General features: G+C 39.5%; 1 protein-coding gene across 1 annotated transcript in view; it reads right to left on the reverse strand.

Annotated features, from left to right (window-relative positions):
* ENTPD3 (ectonucleoside triphosphate diphosphohydrolase 3) overlaps positions 1-24338 on the reverse strand; it is an 88984-nt gene that overhangs the window by 55799 nt on the left and 8847 nt on the right. The window contains exon 2 of the mRNA XM_073678055.1: positions 6727-6860. Coding sequence (XP_073534156.1) covers positions 6727-6852 — 126 coding nt within the window. The 5' untranslated portion in view covers positions 6853-6860. The remainder of the gene's footprint in view (positions 1-6726; positions 6861-24338) is intronic.

Here is a 24338-nt window from a genome sequence, read left to right on the forward strand (position 1 = left end):
GATTGCATACGCCTGGCTATGAAGTTCAAAGCTCAATGAAGTTACAAAACCAAAAAAAAGTGCTTTAGTAAGTCAGTAAAAAGTAGGTAGGAGTATTTAAAACAAGAAAATGATAAGGGTGTCCATACTTATGCACCTGTCAAATTTTGTTTGAATGCAGATTGAACATTTTCTGTTAGTACAATAAACCTCATTTCAAGGCAGAAACATTACTGTGTCCAACAGTTATTACATATATCAAACTGAAATAGCTGTTGCAAAAACACCAATTTTTATAAAACATTAAGCTTAAGATTAATAGGGGTGCCCAAACTTTTTCATATAACTGTATGTATGTGTGTGTATGTATGTACTATATGTATTGTGATAAAGTCACTGGTAAAGTGCTGCAGGGGAGATATGTCTCACTGAGGCTATTAGCTTCAGTGATGTGAAACCTGAAAGTCTTCTCCAACATGGTATTTGCTGAGAGGGTTAATCAGTGATTTTTAATTGCCTAGGTTTTTATGTGAACAGCTGTAGAACGGGTGGGAGACTGTTCACCATATCTCCACCCCGGGATGTGGTCTGGGACATAAATAGTCAGCCTGTTGAGTCATGTGGTGTTCAGTGTATGGAGAGGCTAGCTCCAGAGAGAGAGGAGTTTGTGCTTTGTGCTAACCTGGATCATGTGTTGTTGTTGTTAACCTCGAGTGGCCGGACCCTGGCCGTCGTAAGGACTGTCCTGTACCTTTTCTTTTTCGTTACTGTTATGCCAGAAGGGCTGTATTGATTTTATGAACTTTACCGTGGTTTATGCTGTTTTAAATAAACCAACAAGAAATTTAAAGAGACAGTGGTCTCTATCTACCTCAGTGAGCAGCAGATCAAGCCAATCTACCACAGTATATACATACTGTATGTGTGTATGTACAGCAGGTGAAATAAGTATTGAACGTGTCACCAATTTTCTAAGTACATATATTTCTAAAGGTGATGTTGACATGAAATTCTCTCCAGATGTTGGTAACAATCCATCCAATCCACACAGGCAAAGAAATCAAACCATGGATGGTCCTAAATTATGTTTTGTGTAATAATAAGAAATGACACATTGAAAAAGTATTGAACACGCATACTGAAATTGAATTAATACTTTGTACAAAAGCCTTTGTTGGTGATGACAACTTCAAGATGACTCCTGTATGGGGAAACTAGTCACAATCATTGCTCAAGGGTGATTTTGGCCCATTCTTCCAAACAAACACTCTTCAAATCCTGAAGGTTCCGTGAGCTTCTTCTATGAACTCTGAGCTTTAGTTCTTTCCATACATTTTCTATTGGATTCAGGTCAGGTGATTGGCTGGGCTATTCTAGCAGCTTTATTTTCTTTTTCTGAAACCAACTGAGAGTTTCCTTGGCTGTGTGTTTGGGATCATTGTCTTGCTGAAATGTCCACCCTCATTTCATCTTCATCAACCTGGTAGATGGCAGCAGATTTTTATCAAGAATGTCTCCGTACATTTATGCATTCATCAACCATGATGTTCCCACCTCCAAACTTCACTGTTGGTATGATGTTTTGGGGGTGATATGCAGTGCCCTTTGGCCTCCAAACAAGGTGTGTATTATGGCATCCAAAGAGTTCAATTTTGGTCTCATCTGACAAGACTATAATCTTTGAGTATTTCATAGGCTTGTCTAAAATGTTGTTGAGCAAACTTTAAATGTGCTTGAACATGCTTTTTGTTTAGCAATGGAGTCTTGCATGGTGAGCATGCATACAGGCCATGGTGTTATGTTCTGCAACTTAGAACTAAGGAATAGGAGGGAAAAGCTGTCCCTGCACTGAGACTCAGCTTAAACCTACGCTGGGGTGGGTGTCCTATTCCTTATGAATAGCCCCACCGAAACTCCTGCACTGAACTCAAACGAAGACCTGTAGGACGGGGAAAGGGGTCCCTAAAAGATCTAAGGACTGGGAGCAAAAGCAGGAGACCTCCTAACAGAAAAGATAGTTGCAGAAACGAAAATTAAAGGAAACAAAACTGGTGGAACAAGAAGTCCCAGGATAACAATAATCCACAGCAAGAAGAACTAAACAAGGCTACTTAGCCACAGCACGAGCGTTACAACACTGATGTCCAGCGGGGAATGAGAGCCAGGTGCTGAGTAATAAAGGGTTCAGAGATCACGTGACCAAGAAACCCAGCACCAGAGGAAAAGACTAGAAGCCAGCAAACCACAACAAGATGGCCGATAGTAAAACAACATAGATTCTAACACATGGAAGCTGAGTGCATTACTTATAGTTTTCTTTGAAACAATTGTACCTGATGATTTCAGGTCTTTCTGTAACTCTCCACTGGCGGTCCTTGGCTCTTGGACAAGTCTTCTGATAATTCTTTTCACTCCTCTGTCTGAAATCTTGCGGGGAGCACCCGGTTGTGGCTGGTTTATGGTGAAATGATGTTCCTTCCATTTTGTGATTATGGCACCAGTAGTGCTCACTAGAAGCTTCAGTAGTTGAGAAGTTCTTCTGTAACCAATTCAATCAGTATGTTTTGCAACAATAAGGATGTGAATGTGTAGAGACAGCTCACTTATTTTACCCATCATGAGATGTTTCTTGTGTGGCACCTTGGTAACGAGACACCTTTTTTATAGACCATCAGTTGAACCATCTGATATTATTTTTCACTAAGTGGCAGGATTTCTTTCTAATTACTGATAGATTTCAGCTGGTGTCATGACTTTCCATGGCTTTTTGCATCTTCCTTTCTTAAAGTGTTCAATACTTTTTTCCTGTGTCATTTCTTATTATTACACATAACTTAATTTATGGACATCTATGGTTTGATTTCTTTGCCTGTGTGGATTGGATGGGTTGTTACTGACATCTGGTGAGAATTTCATGTCAATAGCACCTTTAGAAATATATTTACTTAGAAAATTGGTGATGTGTTCAATACTTATTTCACCCGCTGTATGTGCTATGTATATATATATATGTACATATGTGTATGCTTTGTGTATGTACATATGTCTATCCACTGGCCTGGAGTGACAGGTCTCTCAACATACACTCATGCAGGGAGAAACGGGTCACTCAAGGGGAGAGTGCAGGGAGAAGCTGCCAGGACCCGCCTGTCCAACATACCTGGCTGAGATCATCCAGCCAGTGTCTGATACATGCTGATTGTATATCGGGCAGCACGTATCAGCTGTCAGTTTCCCTTTTACAAGCCCCATCTTTAATTATGTTATTGCATATCAGTGGCTCTGCTGAAATCAATCTGATGTTTAGGAGAATATGTGTGATCAGTTGCGGTCATACCCATGTTAAAAATGCTACACTGAAAACACCAATGACAGCTGATACTTATTTCAATTGTAACATCAAGACAAGACAGGGCAGTGATATGGAGGAGCGGCAAAGGGTCACCTGGTGAGTATAGATTTGTTTTTTCTATTTTAACACCACATTGGGACTCGTTTTAGAAAGTAATGTATAAGCCTTTAATACTAGCTGTATACATCAATATTTATGGAGCACTTCCAATTGGCAACAGCGGACATAAATTATTCTGAAGCATTGTCGCTACTCCCTGGACCGATGGATTTCAGTTTTTATGAACCGTGCCCCTGCAAATAAAGTATTATTATAGGATAATACCACGCTAAAATGTTTTTCAAACTTCTGTGTGAGTTTTAAAAGCTCTTGACATGAATTCCCATAGAGCAGGTGGTATAGGAATAGAAACAAGACAAGATCTGTTATGTTACTATATCCACTAAACTTCATCTTGGATGGAAAAAAAGATTTAGAAAACCAGTGTGTTTGGATGATGTAATAATAATCCTACATTTCATTTTGGGAGTACCCGTTACTATGACTGCTCGAGTATCAACTTTCTAAACACTGTATAAACAAAGTTTTACAGCATTTCTGTGGTTTATTTTCCAAATGTATATCAGCATCCACAAATAAAGGCCCTGCCCATGTAAGAATGAATGACAGGTAAATATTTCTTTGCATTCTACAATCCTACAGATTACAGCCATTGTATATTTAGGTAGAAAGCAAAAAGACATCCAGCAAGTGCAATGGAAAAAACTATAGTCCTTTCCAATGAGGTTGCTCAATGCCTTCCTGCCTTCTACCTGACCATTTTCATCCAGGAGCTGGTCTGTGGTCTCTATCCGTACACCGAACCCTTATTAGATTGAACGATACCTAACCAGGGTGAACTGATGTGATATTTTTCTTTGAAGTGTCTTTTAGGCCTCTAGAAGTGGAAGGGTCTAGATCAGAGCAAGATCATCTAAGCAGGTAATGCTACTGCAGGACTGTCAGGTAATATACCATAATATAAAGCAAAGGAGAGGAGACGTTTTAACGTTTCAGTGTTGTATACTTACTAGCAGGGGCGTACATAGAAATCATAGGGCTCTATAACAGAAGTTCTAATTGGTTCCTCTTTCATTGCCCCCATAAACTATTATGCAAACAAAAGTGCCCGCCAAACACCATATGATACCCCCATGGTGAATTCCTCTACATGCACATACTACAGTAATGACCCTACTGTTCTCCACCTCAACTTCCCCAGCAAAGTATGGTGACCCCAACACAGTATGATCCCCCATGGTCCTGCATACAATATTATGCACCCCCAATGGTCTTCCATACAATATAATGCATCCCCATGGTCCTCCATACAATATAATGCACCCCCATGATCCTCCATACAATATAATGCACCCCCCATGGTCCTCCATACAATATAATGCACCCCCATGGTTCTCTATACAATATAATGCATCCCCCATGGTCCTACATACAATATAATGCACCCCCATGGGCCTACATACAATATAATGCACCCCCATGGGCCTACATAAAATATAATGCACCCCCATGGGCCTACATACAATATAATGCTCCCCATGGTCCTGCATACAATATAATGCACCCCCATGGTCCTACATACAATATAATGCACCCCCATGGTCCTGCATACAATAAAATGCACCCCCCATGGTCCTGCATACAATAAAATGCACCCCCCATGGTCCTGCATACAATAAAATGCACCCCCATGGTCCTGCATACAATAATCTGCCACTATCCTAAAATGTTAGATAACATCAACTAAATTAATTATCTGGACTAAACCTGTTAGTTATCTCTACATGCCTGGCACGCAGATTAATGCCTGACTGTGATCATATTGACAGCATTTGCAAGATATTTTTGTATGCTTTCAGATGCATATAGCAATAGTATTACATATATTTAGTTTCTTCCATTGCAAGCTAGCCCTTCTTATACTTTTTGTGCTTTTTTGTACTCATTAAAGTATCAGTTTGTCATTTATTAACATGACCCGATCGTAGAAATATATGGTTACTTGTAACCTATATAATATTGATACTGCCTTCTTTGAGTCTATGAATTGTTTCACTTATTTGCTGCTGTAATATATTCTTTCCTAGGTACCGGTTAGGTTATATCTCAGCCAGGTAACCTGTGGTCTCAATAGATATTTTTTAACAGATTGTCTACCAAATATAGAATTATGTTATTATAATGGTATATAAAGGAATTTTTGATACTTTCACTGTGTCTCCTTATATTTGTTTAGGTTAATCTTTTTGGGGGTTATTATTATGGTGGATTCTCTTTCCACATGATACCTAGACTATGTAATTGATCTTCGAGTTTTGGTTTATTGTATCGGTTATAGGATTTAATGGGAGAAAATATTATATGAGGAATTTTTAGGTTGTAATGTGTCACTTATTAGGCTGTGTGCTGTTGTTTCAATACAATGAATGTTTTATCATCTGGAGACTGACTGAGGACTGATGCACAGTGTGCCCTGGTCTGACCATGCCCCCTCCTCTTATTAGCAGCTCACTGTCACTATACAATGTACATAGAAAGCTGTGGTATGGGCGGGGGCAGCATTCTGAGCTCTACTACATTCTACATCTAAAAACTCTGATTGTGTCACAACTGCTGCACACAGTAAGCTAACTGATATATGGTTGGAATCAGGGTCTCTTTTCCTACATGATACTGCTCTCAGATGAGATAGGAAAATCCTGGTGACAGATTCCCTTTAATAGTAATGCAAGCAGAAGTTTTTCTATTTTATTTTCATTTTAAAACACCTGCTAATAATGAATTGCGGGTTAGAAATTTGCATAAAGAACACTCCAGTTTACAATGAAGAAAGTAGCTGGAACAAGCTCTGTAAATGTAATTTGTAATCTAAACATATCTGTTCACTTTACATGGGGTAGAATACTATTGTCAGTGGAGTATGTCCACACTGATTGGACAATGTCAGATTATGACGGGCAACACCCAATTGTCAATTTATACATAATTTTCCAGGAAGAATAAAAGAGGAACAGAACATATCAGATTTCTAAAATAGATGCCACAGGACTGTTATTTCATAAAGAATACAATTATTTCAAATATTTATAAAGTACCCATAGTATTTCTATAAGGAGAGGTGACAGGTCTTCTTCACACAAGAATCTTCAATACATTTCCAAGTATGTAAATGATAATTTATTTCTCAACATGTTTCATTTTTCTTTTCTTTTTTTTTTTTTAGGAACACAAAAGAAAAGTGAATTTATTTTCAAATAAAAGAATTTAAAAAAAATTCAGACCAAAATAAACTGAGAAGGCAATGTATATCTTACATATTTACATATATTATGTACCTTTAAACCAGGAGAGAGGGAACGTTCTTGGTGAATCTGAACATAAGCAATTGCAATGATAACAGATACGCTGATCAAGAGAAACAAAATGGAAATAACGAGTGGAATCTTCACCTTAGAAGGCATCCCGGCACCTGTAAGAATATAATATTACAATGAGACACAGCTCTTGAGCTCTTGGCTGTACATGAGAGGCTCCATGTGGACTGAACATTTAGAGAAAAGTTTGAGAAACAGCCACGTTAACAGTAGCCATCAATAGACTCATTGGCATCCAGCTTTTTTTTTTAATCTGCAGCACGTAAATTCTTTCAATTATTCAACTAAATGGGAAAAATGCAAGTAAAAACACATGTAAAATGCATATTTTAAGCAGTGTTTTTTGTTATGACAACATTGATTTTAAGTACATAAAAATCTGCTGCAAATATACAATGTGTACATAACCTTAGAGCTTGTTCATATTCATATATTGCATTTTTTGCCACATTTTGCTGTAGAAAAAAATGTAACTCTTTACAGTATGAGAAAAGTGAACAAGATTTCTGAAGACTTATGCACATGATGCTTATTTTTCCTTGCAGATTTGAACATTCAAAGTGTTTTTTAAAATCTGCAGCGTTTTAATTCTTTCAGAGTTTTTGCAGCGTTTTTCATGGAGAAAAAACACAAGTAAAAACACAGCAAAACATGCAAATTTTACAACATTTTTCCTGCCAACACTCTAGTTTTTGCTGCAAAATAATCTGCTGCAGATACTAAACGTGTGCACATCGCCTAAGGCATATGAATAAGCTAACATTTAGGGAACGAGTTTGTAAGAATGCTCCTTTTCGATTGTCCCAATGTTGGACTGTTTTGCAGAGCAATCACCCGACAAAAAAGCAAAATGCTCATGCATTGGCAATGTGTACAGTATAAAAGAAAAGCAAAAAAGAAAAAAAATTCTATCCACTTTAAAAATAATTACATTAGGCCGTGTATCAGAATGTGTATAAATTCTCCACACAACTTGTCGTGCAGCTGGTGGATTGTAGCAGTCAGTTGGAGTCCCAGCAGTCAGACCTGCCGTGGTCCAACATTTATCAGTATTCGTGTGGCAAAGCGACTTGCTCAGCTCTCCAGAGGCAGACACAAGACACCAGGTTTGGGTTAACTTCCGGCTGGTTTATTCTGTGGCATAAACTCCAGCAGTGTCCCATAGAAATAAACAGACCCTCTCGGGGTTAACGGGAAAAACAAAAAGATAAGGTATGACAGAGTCCAATAGTAAGAAAGGCTCTGCCCGCTGCAGGTAGCACAGTGAAGTCTTCAGCAACACCAGTCCTCTGGTGTTGTTCTCTGGTTTCACCCAAGCACAGCCTGGAGACTTCACTCTCCAGACCACACACCACAGAGAAACAAAGCTGACTGAGCATTTAACCCTGCTTAGCCACACCCTGAGGGGAGGTAGGGGAATGGCCTACCACTCTCTTTGTCATTCCCAGAAAACCACACCCTTTTAAGAGAGTTAAGCCCCCAGCATATAACATGCTGGCAGAAGTTCAGTAGGTTTCAGTTCACACAGGAGAGCATCCTAAGTGATACATACCTCCCCTCGTGTATCAGACCAGTGACTCTGTCACAATAGGTAAAACATATTTTAGGCTGGAATACACTTTAAAGGGATTTTTCATGCATGCAGTATTGATTACTTATCTTCAAGATAGGTCATCAATTGCAGATCAGTGGAGGTCCGACAACCAGCGCCCCCACCGATCAGATGTTTTTTGCTCCAGCAGCAGCAGGATGTAAACTCATTGAACGGAGGTGTTGAGTTGAGCTCTGTTCATAATGTAGCGGCTGCTTCCAGGCAGCAGCACAGATCCTAATTTTTTGCATAGAAGCTGTGTTGCAGTAGCTGTCAATAGTCACTACACTTTGAATGGAGCTGCACCAGAGCAAAAACAGCTTATTGATGGGTGCGCATGGTGTCAAATGTCCACCGATCTGCCATTGATAACCTGTCCTAATAGTGTATGCCCAAACAACCTCTTTAGTGTTAAAATACCACAGTCAGATTTGGGTTAAAGTAATCTGAAATGTCATTAGTTTACTATAGCATCACAAGCATAATTGGTTTACTTACTGTATGATCTGAACTAACATTTTATTATAATTTTACTCAAGGTCACAACCTTCTTCTAAGAGAATTTTGTGAGTGAATTGCTGCCAAGGCTATTCCTGGAATCAAGGATTAATGTGCTTGGCTAGAACTTGGAAACCTTATCATTAATACTAAAAATAAGCAAAGAAGAAATAGTTATGATATGAAAGTGAGTGTGATTAATGTCAGTGAGCTGTAATATCACCTGTAGATTAATCACTCACCATTTTTTAAGTTTATTTTTTTTTACTGGGGATTATATGTGCAAGTTTGCTAAAGGAGCACTTTTTAATCCTTATGTAATGTGACCATCTCTCATACTCTGGCCTTTATTGTGCCAAATCAAATCTTATACAGGGTGATTCACTTGCTACTTTACCCATAAAAATTGTTATAACTTCTAAAAGAGACTGTCGACCGTACTGAAATTTGGTCTGTACATACTTTGGTTCATGAGACATGAGAGTGCAGTTAACCTCAGCAACGAGAAACATCCTCACGCCAAGTGGTCTCGCCAATTTGTCGCCCCACTGGTTGTCTTCACTATGAGATAGACTTGCTGCACGCCTTTCTGTGTGCCAATAGTTTATGTTTGGCACTTGCATTTCACTCCTGACGAATTTATTCTTCATTTGTTAACAATGTACAGCTACAGTTTGGATGAGCATGTATTCATTGTGAAAACTTATTGGAAAACTGAGTCCTTCAAGAGGTGCCAAAGTGAGTTTCTAAAGAAGTTTGGAGGTCAAAATCCGCTGCCCAAACTGTGTATCCTGTCATTGGTGAATAAGCTGGATCGTACAGGACCATTACTGGTAGGCAAGATGGAGGACGTCTGAAAATGTCTGAGGAAACAATTCAAGATGTGAAACAGCAACTTCCGTCATCTCCACGTAAATCGTTGTACAGGTTTTCCCAGGAGACAGGCATGTCATATTCCACATGTCAACGAGCAGCCAAGAAAGGTTGTGTTCGCCCATACAGAGTGACTGTACTAATTAACACCGCCGGAATTAGAAGTCACAGCTAGTTTTCCTGGTAAAGTAGTGAGTGAATCACCCTATATTATTAGATATTTTATATTGTAAGTCACTAAGCTAGGTCTTCGGTTGCCCATCTCCAGTGTCTAAAAACAAGTTTCATACAAGGTTCTACTATTGACCTCTGGCTTGACTTATGACATATTGTACCTGTGCTCTATACTTCTGCAGATAGATCCTGAAATTTCATAGTTTTAAGTTTGAAAGAGGACCCAAGTCCATCCTGTTCAACCTATAACAGAACATGGTGTTACAGAGGAAGGCACAAACCCATGAGGCAGATACTAATTGCCCCATATTAGTGGAAAAATTTCTTCCCAACTCCACATACGGGAATATGACTAGTTACCTGGATTAACGTTCCATCACAGAATCTAGTACCCATAACCTGTAATATTATATTTATCAAGAAAGTCATTCAAAACCTCTTTAAACTTTTTTAGTGAATCGCCTGTTACAACATCATGTGACAGAGTTCCATAGTCTCACTGCTCTTAAAGTAAATAATCTGCATCTGCGATTATTATGATTAACCTTTCCTTCCTCTACACGAAGAGGATGCCCCCTTATATAGGGCGCTGTGCATAGGAGATACACTCACAATCTGACAGATTAGGAGTACTACTGCAAAAAAGAGTGGGCAAAAATTGTAAATTTTAAATGTACCATGCTGTTAGACTCCTATCCAAAAAGATTGAATGCTGTCATAAATGCAAAGAATATTTCAACAAAGTATTAGTTTAAGGTTGTGCATATTTATGCATCCACATTAGTTTAGTTCTTTTTTTTACTTTTTCCACCCAAAAGGTTTTCAGGTTTTTTTTGATTTAATTGTACAGATTATAGGTGTCATTAAGGTGGAAAAAGTTCTCAAATTATTCTTATTGGTATGATTTTTTTTTACATGGCTAAAAACTGACATTTAAACATGGGTGTGTAAACTTTCTAAATACACTGTATGTGTCAAATATATCCATATGGCGTAATTAAGTAAAAGATTCTGAAAGAGTATATAATATAATAATAATAATCTTTATTTTTATATAGCGCTAACATATTCCGCAGCGCTTTACATATATTATCGTCGCTGTCCCCATCGGGGCTCACAATCTAGATTCCCTATCAGTATGTCTTTGGAGTGTGGAAGGAAACCGGAGAACCCGGAGGAAACCCACGCAAACACGGGGAGTACATACAAACTCCTTGCAGATGTTGTCCTTGGTGGGATTTGAACCCAGGACCCCAGCGCTGCCCCATGCCGCCCCATGTCTGTATGCCTTCCTTCTATTGTATTACAAAATAAGCTGACTGCAATTTTCTACATAGTGGGCCACAACAAAATTTTGTTTTGCACTGGGAGTTAATAGGCGAAGTATATAACTATATGCCTATTCTTTTTAATTTTTGCTACTCTTAAAATTTTAATAACCGTGATGTCCTCCGTATATCAATGTTGTATTTTGGTCAATATGGCCTACTAGCTGAGCATTTATAGTATCCAGGCTAGGACTGGCCCACAGGTGGGCAAGTTAGTCCCGCGGTGGGCTCTTGTGCAGTATTGGGCCCCACCTTGCCCCTACATTACCAGTCATTAGCAATGTACACTTAAAGGGAATAATTTTTCTTATATTTAAATGAGCTGTTAAGATCTATGGGCCAAACATAGATCTACATGAGAATGTGCATCCAGAGCATATTTGAAATAAAAAGGGGAGTTACCAGTGTGAGACATGTAACTAACACAGCACAGAACAACTGAACTTTATAATGTAGAGCTGGAAGGAGACAATAAGTGCAATAGGGTCTTATTACCTGGTTCAAATTAATAGAATGTGGGTAACGGTGCTCACCTCATAGGGTTGTGTGATTGTAACGTGGCACGGGGCGGAAGCCGTTGGCGAGGTACTCATGCCTCAAGCCCCAGCACGCTACATGAAAGTGGGTGTCCTGGCTCAGCGTGTGGACTTTAGCTGTAGGGGCAATACGCCCTTGCATACCGAATGATGCCGATGACTTCGGCTGGCCAGGACCAGATGTTATAGAGTTCAATGAGGAAGGCCTCTACTCAAAAATAAACTGTCTTTAACTGAACAATAACATAGGGAGAGGTATGTACAGGGGATAGCGGGTGCAAAACTTTGTGGACGTTTCTCTTAGAACATACTACATTTTCATTAACATTCCGTTCCTTCCTGAGCTTGCTCCTATCACTCTACCCATTAGCATCTCTCTCTAGCTTCACCGCCACCCAGAACAGCTCTTCAGAAGATTCCTTAATCTCCAACAACAGCACCACTAACCAGTAAGTGAAAGTCCTATTGTTCAACCCCCGGTTCCACATCCTTTTCCTCTTAGGGGCGCTACTTGTGCCACTATGGCTGTTACTTAACTTCTCAGCTTGCCGACACTTGAAACTACCACACGGGACACTCCCTCTTCGTCCCGCTTTACTTCTCAATGCTGGTCTGTCATTTGACTGTTAGATAACTCAAACCGTGCCGCTAGGCTTCCTGCCCCAGACCTTGTCTCTGGAGAATCACTCACTCCTTCTAAGGTTTTTCCTTATCTCCACTGTGGATTATGCTATGTGCTGTTTTGGTCTACGCTCATTTTAGGGACACCCAATTCATATGACTCTGCTGACTAATCAGATCTAATGTCTGCTCTAGCTGCAAGCTAGGCCCTATTTGCCTTCCTGAAAGGAAACTCCCTTTGTCCCTTTGCTTTAGCCCCTCCCACTCTGGGCAGTTCCCAACCATTAACTCTACCTGTCCCTATCAACTATCTGTGGCTGCGCAGAAAACAACTTATCACTATTAATACAGCTTATTAATCAGTCAAACGTCACAACACATTGCAACAATATACATGTCTTCAAGGGGGGGAATATGGGCAACACATCCACCTACTTATATAATCATAACCGATGAAAAAAGGCTTAGGCTGCTGCAGACTCACGGCTATGAAAACATCAAGTATCGGAGAGAAAATGGGTTAAATCTGCGCTGCCGGGGGGACAGTGTTGAGGAGGAGTCAGAAATTCAGGAATGCTTTTTATTAGTTAACGCGTTTCAAAGTGTCACACTTCTTCATCAGGACAAAAGCTGTGGTTTGTCCTGATGAAGAAGTGTGAAACGTCAAAACTTCTTCTCATCACTTTTCCACAGGCAGCGCTGATTTAACCCATTTTAATTTCAATTCTTGATGAACAGCTGAACTTTGTCTCCTTACAAACACTGTGAAACTACAAGTCTCACAGTTCTGCTGCACTGCAACACTGGCTGCCTGTGAGATGGAGGCTAAAGCACTGAAAGGAACCTCAAGATGTGTCAGTTATAATCACACACAGCTCTGCAGTGAGATCAAGAGAGCAGAGAGAAGCCGTAACATATTACACTGGTAGCTCCGATTTTCAGAGTGATGGGGTGCTACGCCAGATGACCGGGCCTCCACAGTCACCGCAGAGTGAAGGCAAAAGGGCCAACAAGTGCTAAGCATCTCTGGGAACTCCTTCAAGATTGTTGGAAGACCATTTCCGGTAACTACCTCTTGAAGCTCATCAAGAGAATGCCAAGAGTGTGCAAAGCAGTCATCAAAGCAAAAGGTGGCTACTTTGAAGAACCAAGAATATAAGACATATTTTCAGTTGTTTCACACTTTTTTGTTAAGTATATAATTCCACATGTGTTAATTCATAGTTTTGATGCCTTCAGTGTGAATGTACAATTTTCATAGTCATGAAAATACAGCAAAATCTTTAAATGAGAAGGTGTGTCCAAACTTTTGGTCTGTACTGTACATGTTTATTTCCTTTGTGCGTATTGGAACAAGACAAAAAAAAACGGAGAAATAAAAGGTAAAATGGACATAATTTAACACAAAACCCCCAAAATTGGCCAGACAAAAGTGGTATCACCTTTCCAAAATTATGGGTAACCAACTTTGTTTCAAGCATGTGATGCTCATTCAAACTCACTTGTGGCAATTAACAGGTGAGGGCAATATGAAAATCACACCTGAAACCAGATAAAAAGGGGAGAAGTTGACTCAGTCAAATATGGTGGAGGTCCAAAGATGGTCTGGGGTTGCTTTGCTGCCTCTGGCACTGGGTGCCTTGGCTGTGTGAAAAGCATCTTAAAATCTGAAGATTACCAAAAGATTTTGGGTTGCAATGTAGTGCCCAGTGTCATAAAGCTGTTTTAGGTCATGGGTCTTCCAGCAGGACAATGACCCCAAACATACTTTAAGAAGCACCCAGAAATGGATGGAGACAAAGCGCTGGAGAGTTCTGAAGTGGCCAACAATGGGTCCGGATCTAAATCCCATTGAACACCTATGGAGAGATCTTAACATTGCTGTTGGGATAAGGCACCCTTCAAATATGAGAGGCCTGGAGCAGTTTGCAAAACAAGTGTGGTCCAAAATTCCAGTTGAAAGGGATAAGAAGCTTGTTGATGGTAATAGGAAGCGATTGATTGCAGTTATTTATCCCAAAGGGTGAACAACTAAATATTAAGTTGAGGGCATCAACAGTTTTGTCCGGCCCATTTTGGGGGTTTTATGTGAAATTATATGTAATTTGCCCTTTTTTCTGTTTTTTTGTGTGTTGTTCCAATACACACATAGGAAACAAACGTGTATAACAAAACATGTGTAATTGCAATAATTTTGTGTGTGCAAAGGTCATTGCGAAGGGAGGAGGCAGTGACCTTTATTCTCAGGATCACAGGGGATGCCGTCATTAAGACTTCCAGTGATCATAATACGATGACATATCCTAATGCTATACCATTATTTCCTGTAATGGGAAACGCAGGGTTGTATGCCCATGGTGTACAATCTACAAGGTAAAGGGAATGAATTGAAATGGTTAGCAGCTGGCTATACATTTGCATAATAGAGACAGGGATATTGCAGTTTGCAAGGTTTTCTGAAAAGGTAAGTTTTCAAGTGGCATTTAAAAATCTTCATCAGGAGAAATCTTTGAGACTATCATGTGAGGAGGAGATGGGGGAGCAATAAACATCTTTTAAACCAAAAACTTCATGTGGAGATGTACTATGTGTACCCCCTAATACAGAGTACATTTTTATTCCTCACATTAATATATATTTCACTATATTTTCTCATGGTTAGCAAAATTCCAGAAAACTCAGACATGACGCTACAAGCTGTATAATACAAGTCATTACCTTGTATGTTTTTTTATAGATGATGTTTGATGTGTTTTTAGATTTTTCCACCCACGCAGTTCATAATTGAATAGCAGGTTTGCGTAGTTGTGAATATCTGTCAGGTTTGTGTTTAGCTGGGGGAAATCTCACTTACGGTGACATGAAAATGAGAAGACAGAGTGATATCATAGACACCCTAGATAATATGTGTATACTACATAGTCTATTACAACCTTTCTCTTATATACTATTCTTTACTATTAAATTACCTTTTAACTCAGAATTTAAGAAAGCGAGTTTTACATCTCTACATGTTTAATTTGGTTGTGTGTTCTGTGAGAACTGGATCACAAATCTTTTTCTAACTAAGTAAAATCACACTTGGCGACTTTCAGAAAAGTCAAATACTGGAATGTGTATGCGAGACATTGTCAAAATTTCTTCATGATTAGGCCCTCTTTTTAAAGAAAATCATCCTTCCAAGGCCCCATTTTCATCCCCTAAATTTGTACCTGGATGCTGTGGCTTCTTCTAAAGATCAAGCATCCCAGTGCCACATTCAGAAAATCTTCCAGAAGAGCTGCTTTCCTGGAGGATTCAGCAGTGCAAGAGATATTTGTCAACTTTTTGGAAGTCCAGGAGGCATCCCTTTCTTCCAGGAGCCTTAGGCTGTGTGCCCACGATGCATTTTTCAAGCGTTTACGCTGCGGAATTTCCGCAGCGTAAACGCTTGAGAAACGCTTGGTAAACCCTCCCCCATGGTCTCCAATGCAATTCCGCACTTTCAATGCCCATGCTGTGGATTTTTCCGCAGCGTTTATGCTGCGCTCAAAAATCCGCAGCATGTCCATTAATTTTGCGGAAGCGCTGCGTTTTCGCTGCCATTGACTTACATTAGAACGCGCCAATTCAGCAAGACTGCATCTGTACTTGCGTAATTGGCGCGTTCTATTGTGCAGACGGTACCCGGGTGTGGAGGACAGGAGACTCTCCTCCACACCCAGGTACCATAAAAAAAAGAATAAAATAAAAAATAAAGATTATATTCACCTTCCGACGGCCCCCAGACTCCTTCACTCTGCTTGCCGATAGATCGCGCAGGACTGAAGGACCTGCGCTGACGTCGCAGTCATGTGACGGCAGGTCTTTTCAGTACAGCGTAGCGCGATCTGCCAGCAGCCAGCACAGGAGTGCAGCAAGTCTCGGGGGCCATCGGAAGGTAAGCATTAGGTTTATTTTTTTATTTTTAACCACTCTCTCGGGTCATACTATATAAATCCATGCCGTTTGCATGAATTTATATAGTGTGACCTAGTTGTCACAAGCACTTTCCAAGTGACGCTTGGAAAGCGCTTGTCAACCCGCATGCGGAAATGCCAGTGAATAACGCTTCATTTCCGCATGTCCCTGGCAGGAAAACGCATGTACAATCCGCATGTACAATCCGCATGCGTTTTTTTCTGCCAGGGAGATGCAGAAACGCTCAGGTAAAAATCCTGAGCATTTCTGCATCGTGGGCATATAGCCTTATAGACGTTCCAAGAGAGTTGATAAAGCAAGACTGAAACTGCTGACAAAATGAAAGTTCGATAATTGGAGACTGCTTAACCACTCCATGACATTTGACGTACTTATGATGTATAGGGGTTCCCAACCAATGACGTATAGGTAAGTCATGGCGATCATGCATGGTACAGGAGCTGTGCACGCGCAATAGCCCCTGGGAGCTCGGCTTAAGTGATAGCCGAGCCCCAGCTGCCACAGCCAGGAGTAATGCCCGAGTGATGCCCCTTGCTGTTTAACCCCCGAAATGCCGCAACCAATATCGATTATATATTTAGTAGGCTAGGAGAGGTAGGGAGCTCCCTTTGCCTTCCGATCTGCACCCTCACGATGTCATCACGAGGGCCCATGGTCATCATGACAACCCAAGATTATCATGACGACCTCCGAGTCTGCCAGCTTTGGTAACCTGTTTAGATCATGCCAGGAGCATGGTGTAAGAGGCTTCTGTTAATGTAACACTGACAGGTGTAATGCATTGCAGTGCTTGTGCATTGAAATGCATTATACCAATGATCAGAGTAATAAAAGTTGAAGTCCCATAGAGGGTCTAAGTAAAAAAAGTAAAGAAAGTAAAAAAATAAAAAAATGTAAAAATATAAAAAAAAAATAAAATCACAAAATAATTTAAAAAAAGTAAAAAAAAAATATACCCATGAATACGAATATTTATGTAGAAACAAAATAAACAAAAAAAAGTACACATAATAGATGTTGCCGCATCCAGAATGACCCAATCTATAAAACTGTCTCAATAGTTAGCGCCATAAAAAAAGTGGCAAAAAAACTATGCTTTTTCATCATACCGCAAAAAAAAGTGGAATACAACCCGATCAAAAATTCAAATGTAAATAAAAATTATATCGCTGAAAAAGTAATCTTGTCCTGCAAAAAAAAGCTGTCATACCGCTCCATCAGCGGAGATATAAAAAAGCTATAGCTCTCAGAATACAGCGAAACAATTATTTTTTCTATAAAATAGTTTTTAATGTGTAAAAGCGGAAAAACATAAAAAAAATTATGTAAATGGAGAATCGCTGTAAGCGTACTGAACCGAAGAATAAAGCTGTTTTATCACTTTTACCACACGGTGAACATCATATAAAAAAGAAAAAAAAGTCTCAATTGCTGTTTTTTTTCATTCTGCCTCCCAAAAATCAGAATAGAAAGCAATCAAAAGATGTCATGGCCCGAAAATGGTACTAATAAAAACATCAACTCAGTTCTGCAAAACACAAGCCCTGACATGATTCTGTTGGCAAAAATCTAGAAAAATTATAGCTGATTTTCTGGTACCACAGGGCCTTTACCTGTGAGTCATAGCACCTGCAAACCATAACTGCAAAATCTGCACTATAATATGGCGCTACTTTCCTTCTGAGCTTTCCACTGTGCCTGAAAAGTATTTCCCGATTATATGCATTGGCACACTCAGGAGAAATTGCAAAATAAACTGTGAGGACAATTTTTTCCTATTAGCTCTTATAAAAATTGAAAACTTTGAGCTAAAACAACACTTTAGTATTAAAAATGTAATTATTCTTTCTTCACTGACCAATGGTATAAAATTCTGTTAGGCACATGTGGTGTCAACATGCTCACTGCACCTCTAGATGAGTTCATTGGGGGGTGTAGTTTGTAAAATGGAGTTAGTTATGGAGGCGTTCTACTGTTCTGGCACCTCATAGGCTCTGCCAATGTGATATGGCACCCTCAAACAATTCCAGCAAAATCTGAACTCCAATGGCGCTCCTTCTCATCTGAGCTAAGCACTGTGCCTCAAAAGTAGTTTTCGACCACATATGGAGTATTGGCGTACTCAGGAAAAATTATGTAACAAATTGTACAATTCTTTGAATTGTCTGAGGGTTAAAAATGCTCACTACTCACCTAGATGAATTCCTTGAGAGGTGTTGTTTCCAAAATGGGGTCACTTGTGGGGGTTTCTGCTCTTCAAATGTGACATGGCATCCGCAATCTACTTGAGCCAAAATTGAGCTCCATTTCAAATGGCGCTTCTTCCCTTCCAAGCCCTGCTATGTGCCCAAACAATAGTTTTCTACCACATATGGAGTATCAGTGTATTCAGGAACAATTGCACTACAATTTGTACAGTCCATTTTCTCCTTGTTAAAATGAAAAATTTGGGGCTAAAGCAACATATTTGCTGGAAATATTTATTTATTCTTTTCACGGCTCAACATTATAAAATTCTGTTTATCACCTGTGGGTTCAAGGTGCTCACCACACTTCTAGATAACTTCCTTGACGGGTGTAGTTTCAAAATGAGGTCACATTTATGGGATTTCCACTTTTAAGGCACATCAGGGACTCCGCAAACACGACATGGCGTCCACTATCTATTCCAATTTTTCTCTACAAAAGTCAAATGGTGCACCTTTCCTTTGGAGCCCTGTCGTGCGCCCAAACAGTAGTTTTCTACCACATATGGGGTATCGGTGTACATAGAAGAAATTGCACAACAAATTGTATAGTCCATTTTCTTCAGTTACCCTTGTGGAAATGAAAAATTTGGGGCTAAAGCAACATTCTTGCGGAAATACGTATTTTCATGGCTCAACGTTATAAAATTCTGTGAAGCACCTGCTTGTTTGAGGTGCTAGACAAATTACTTGAGGGGTGAAGTTTTAGTTTTCCAAAATGGGATAATTTGTGGGGGGTTACCACTGTTTAGGCACATGAGGGGCTCTGCAAACGCGACATGGCATTTGCTATCTATTCCAGCTAATTTGCCCAAACAGTAATTTTCCACCATATATAGGGTATCGGTGTACTCGGGAGAAATTTCTCAACAGATTGTACAGTTCAATTTCTCCTGTTACCGTTGCGAAAATGAAAAAAATGTGACTAAAGCAACCTTTTTGTGAGAAAAATTTAAATTTTTATTTTTTTTCCTTCCACATTACTTTAATTCCTGTGAAGCACCTAAAGGGTTAATAAGCTTCTTGAATGTGGTTTTGAGCACTTTGAAGGGTGCAGTTTTTAAAATGGAGTCACTTAGGGCATTTTCTGTCACATAGGTCCCTCAAAGTCACTATCAAATGTGATGTGGTCCCTTAAAAAATAGGTTTTGTAAATTTTGTTGGAAAAATGAAAAATTGCTGATTAACTTTCAATCTTTCTAACTTCCTAAAAAAATTGTGTTTAAAAAATGATAATGACGTAAAGTAGATATGTGGTAAATGTTATTTATTAACTATTTAGTGTGGTATAACTATCTGATTTAGGCCACGTTCACACATTCAGTATTTGTTCAGTATTTTACATCAGTATTTGTAAACCAAAATCAGGAGTGGGTGAAAAATGTAGAAGTGGTTCACGTGTTTCTATTATACTTTTCCTCTGATTATTCCACTCCTGGTTTTGGCTTATAAATCCTGAGGTAAAATACGGAACAAACATTGAAGGTGTGAATGTGGCCTTAAGGGTGTAAAAATTCAAAGTTTCAAAAATTGCGAAAATTTTCACATTTTGTGTCAAATTTTCATGATGTATAATACAAATTTATATTGTGGGACCGTGTTAGCTAGAAAAATTTATGTCAATATTTTTATGCCCAAAAAATGACAAAAGTATTCTCAGAGTGATACCTTTATTGGCTAACCAGCCTGAAGAAGGAGCTTCTGTGCTCTGAAAGCTTGCAAATGTATATTTTTTCTGGTTAGCCAATAAAGATATTACTCCATGAACACTTGTCATTTTTGTGTCAAATTTTCGATATTTTCACAAATAAACGCAAATCATATTGACCAAAATTTACCACTAACATGAAGTACACTGTGTCACGAAAAACCAATCTCAGAATCACTGGGATCCGTTGAAGTGTTCCAGAGTTATTAACTCATAAAGTGACATTGTGACATTTTGCCTGGTCAGGAAGGCGAAAACAGTTTTTTGGGTGAAGGGGTTAATAATGTATATATGATAATGACATGTATTCATTAGTGCTCACAGTATATTACACTGACAACCATAGCATAAACATCACCTGGAGTATGTGTAGTATTCAGCTAAGTGAGTTGGTCATGCACACGGATATAAGTACATACAGTGGGGAAAATAAGTATTTGATACACTGCTGATTTTGCAAGTTTTCCCACCTACAAAGAATGGAGAGGTCTGTAATTTTTATTGTAGGTACACCTCAACTGTGAGAGACAGAATCTTAAAATAAATCCATAAAATCACATTGTATGATTTTTTTATGATTAATTTGCATTTTATTGCATGAAATAAGTATTTGATACAATAGAAAAAACAGAACTTAATATTTGAAATTACAGAGGTCTTACATTTCTTGTAGTTCTTGAGCAAGTTTTCACACACTGCAGCAGGGATTTTGGCCCACTCCTCCATACAGATCTTCTCCAGATCTTTCAGGTTTCGTGGCTGTCGCTGGGCGACATTGAGTTTCAGCTCCCTCCAAAGATTTTCTATTGGGTTCAGGTCTGGAAACTGACTAGGCTGCTCAAGGACGTTGAAATGCTTATTACAGAGCCATCTTCTGTGCTCTTACTGAGGGAAGGAGGTTGTTGACCAAAATCTCACGATACATGACCCCATCTATCCTCCCTACAATATGGTGCAGTCATTCTTTCCCCTTTGCAGAAAAGCACCCCCAAAGTATGATATTTCCCCCACCATGCTTTACAGCTGGGACGGTGTTCTTGGGGTTGTACTCATCCATCTTCTTCCTCCAAATATGGCGAGTGGAGTTGATACCAAAAAGTTCTATTTTGGTTTCATCTGACCACTTTACCTTCTCCCATGCCTCCTCTGGATCATCCAGATGGTCATTAGCAAACTTCAAACAGGCCTGAACAAGTGCTGGCATGCGCAGGGAAACCTTGCATGCCTTGCAGGATTTTAATCCATGACAGCATAGTGTGTTACTAAGACCACGGCCTCACTGTCAGTATTTGGTCAGTATTCGGTCAGTATTTTTCATTGGGAGTGAGACCCAAAACCAGGTGAGGAACAATCAGAGAAAAGTTATAATAGAAACAAGTGCACCAATTCTGTAATTATCACCTACTCCTGGTTTTGGCTCCCACTCATGAGAAAAAATACTGACCGAATACTGACTAAATACTGATAATGGGGCTGTGGCCTAATGGTAATGTTTGAGACTGTGGTCTCAGCTATCTCCAGGTCATTGACCAGGTCCTCCCATGTAGTTCTGGGCTCATTCTTGAGCTTTCTCAGAATCATCCTTATTCCACGAGTTGATATCTTGCATGGAGCCCCAGACCGAGGAAGATTGACAGTTATCTTGTGTTTCTTCCATTTTCTAATAATTGTGCCAACAGTTGTTGCCTTCTAACCAAGCTGCTTACCTATTTTCCTGTAGCCCATCCCAGCCTTGTGCAGGTCTACAATTTTGTCCCTGGTGTCCTTAGGCAGCTCTTTGGTCTTGGCCATGATGGAGGGGTTGTAGTGTGATTGATTGAGTGTGTGGATAGGTGTAATTTATACAGGTAACAAGTTCAGCCAGGTGCAATTAATACAGGTAATGAGTGGAGGGCTTCTTAAAGAAAAACTAACAGGTCTATTAGAGACAGAATTCTTGCTTGCTTATTTCATGCAATAAAATGCAATATAATTAGTTAAAAATTATACAATATGATTTTCTGTTTGTTTTTAGATTCTGTCTCTCACAGTTGAAGTGTACCTATGATAAAAATTACACACTTCTCTATTCATAGTAGGTGGGAAAACTTGCGAAATCGACAGTGTATCAAATACTTATTTTCCCTACTGTAAGTGACAACACTGTACATAGATGCCCGCCAGTATATCATAACATTGTACAAGCTAAAAAAAAAAACAGTTTCATACAAAGTAAAGGTAGTGCAAAAACACAATAGAGCAAACAAGACGTAGTGTTGTAGCGTCTAAAATATAAAGGGCCCACACTGTCTAGTAATTATGTTCAAGCACTAAAAAGTAACTATCACTAAAAAAATAATTCTGAAATTCAATAGTAAAAGAGAAGAGAAGAAATTTTGTAAAACATCTTAATAGATAGAATTGTCTTACTTTACTTTTTCAACTACTCCCCCTTCCTCCTGCACTAATCACTCTCTCTGAATTAGGGCTCGTGCACACGACCGACTTTCTTGTACCAATGCTATCTGTGGTTTTCACGGATAGCACTCGCACCTATGATATTCTATGGAGCTGTGTACATATTCAATTTTCTTCCTTGGATTGAGAGGTTCGCGAGAGGTCGGATCAAAATCGGCAATGGAAGTCTATGGGTCCTTGAAAAAAATTGGATCGCACTCGGATTTTCATGGACTGACAGAAAGGACAATGTAGAGAAACTTTTATTTTTCTCTCCATGTATGAGGAAAACTGAAGCCACTCTGATCAAAATAATCGGTCTGTTTTTCAAGTATGTGGAAAAATTGGTCATGTGCACGAGCCTTTACAGAGAGAGTCATCAATAAGTGTTTCCAATAAGTCTGTTCTCTCACCCCAGTGTCTGATTTACAGTGCTACAGAAAGTTAGGAAACCAAGATCTCTTCTTCTCTATGTGTGCTGTGAATGTAAGAGATAATAAAATTACGGTCACACTATCAGTATTTGGTCTGTATTTTACATCAGTATTTGTAAGCCAAAACCAGGAGTGGGTGAAAAATGCAGATATGGTGAGCCAGGAGCTCCCAGGAGGAATAAAGTTAATTTTCTTCCAGGAGCAGTGCTTTCAGTATGGCAGCCAGGCACCTTTCTAACATAATTTTCCTGCAGATTAACCCTATATCTGCAGTAATTAGTATTATCCAGCATGTAAAGTTCCATTTAATATTGGAGGCTTTCCATTAATTTTCAAACATATAGAGTTAATTATTACAGCTCGGTCTGTCCATTTGAGGATGAAAGGTAGAGGAAACAGACAGCTGCAGCCCCATTCGAGAACAGAATGCTTTCTAGAACTTGGAAACAAACTGGGTCCCCCGATCTGACATCACATCGAAGGGAACACTGTGAAGCTTCACAATCTCATTTATAAACACCTGAGCAAGAGTTTTGGCATTCGGAAGTGCAGGTAATGCGATGAAGTGAACCATTTTACTGAACATATCTACAACCATCAAAACCAAAGTTTTACCTGCAGATACCGGTAGATCAGTAATAAAATCCATGGACAAGTGTGTTCATGGCCTGCTAGGAATAGATAGCGGAAGAAGAATACCAGACGGACGGGTATGCGACACTTTAGAACGCGCACAAATACTACAAGCAAATACGTGTTGAACCACATCCTGATGCAACCCCGGCCACCAAAAACAACAAGAAAGGAGATCCGCAGTTGCCTTACCACCTGGATGATCAGAAAGCACAGATTTGTGATGTTCCCTAATTACTTTGTGGGGCAGATTAGATGGTACAAATAACCTTCCTGAAGGGCAGGAGGCAGGGTGTCCCCTTGAGCCTCCAACACCTCACCCTCCAGATCAGGGTACAATGCCGAAATGACTAACCCCTTCTGCAAAATCGGGGCAGGGTTCTCATGGTCATCACCACCAGGGAAGCTCCGGAACAAAGCATCAGCCTTGACATTTTTGACCCCTGGACGGAAAGTGACAACAAAATTGGAACCTAGTAAAAAACATAGACCATCTAGCTTGTCTAGAGCTGAGACGTTTAGCTGATTGAAGATA

The sequence above is a fragment of the Phyllobates terribilis genome, unplaced genomic scaffold (assembly GCF_046119375.1).
Source record: "Phyllobates terribilis strain yellow unplaced genomic scaffold, ASM4611937v1 Scaffold_4__5_contigs__length_816908805, whole genome shotgun sequence".
NCBI classification, from domain to species: Eukaryota; Metazoa; Chordata; class Amphibia; order Anura; family Dendrobatidae; genus Phyllobates; species Phyllobates terribilis.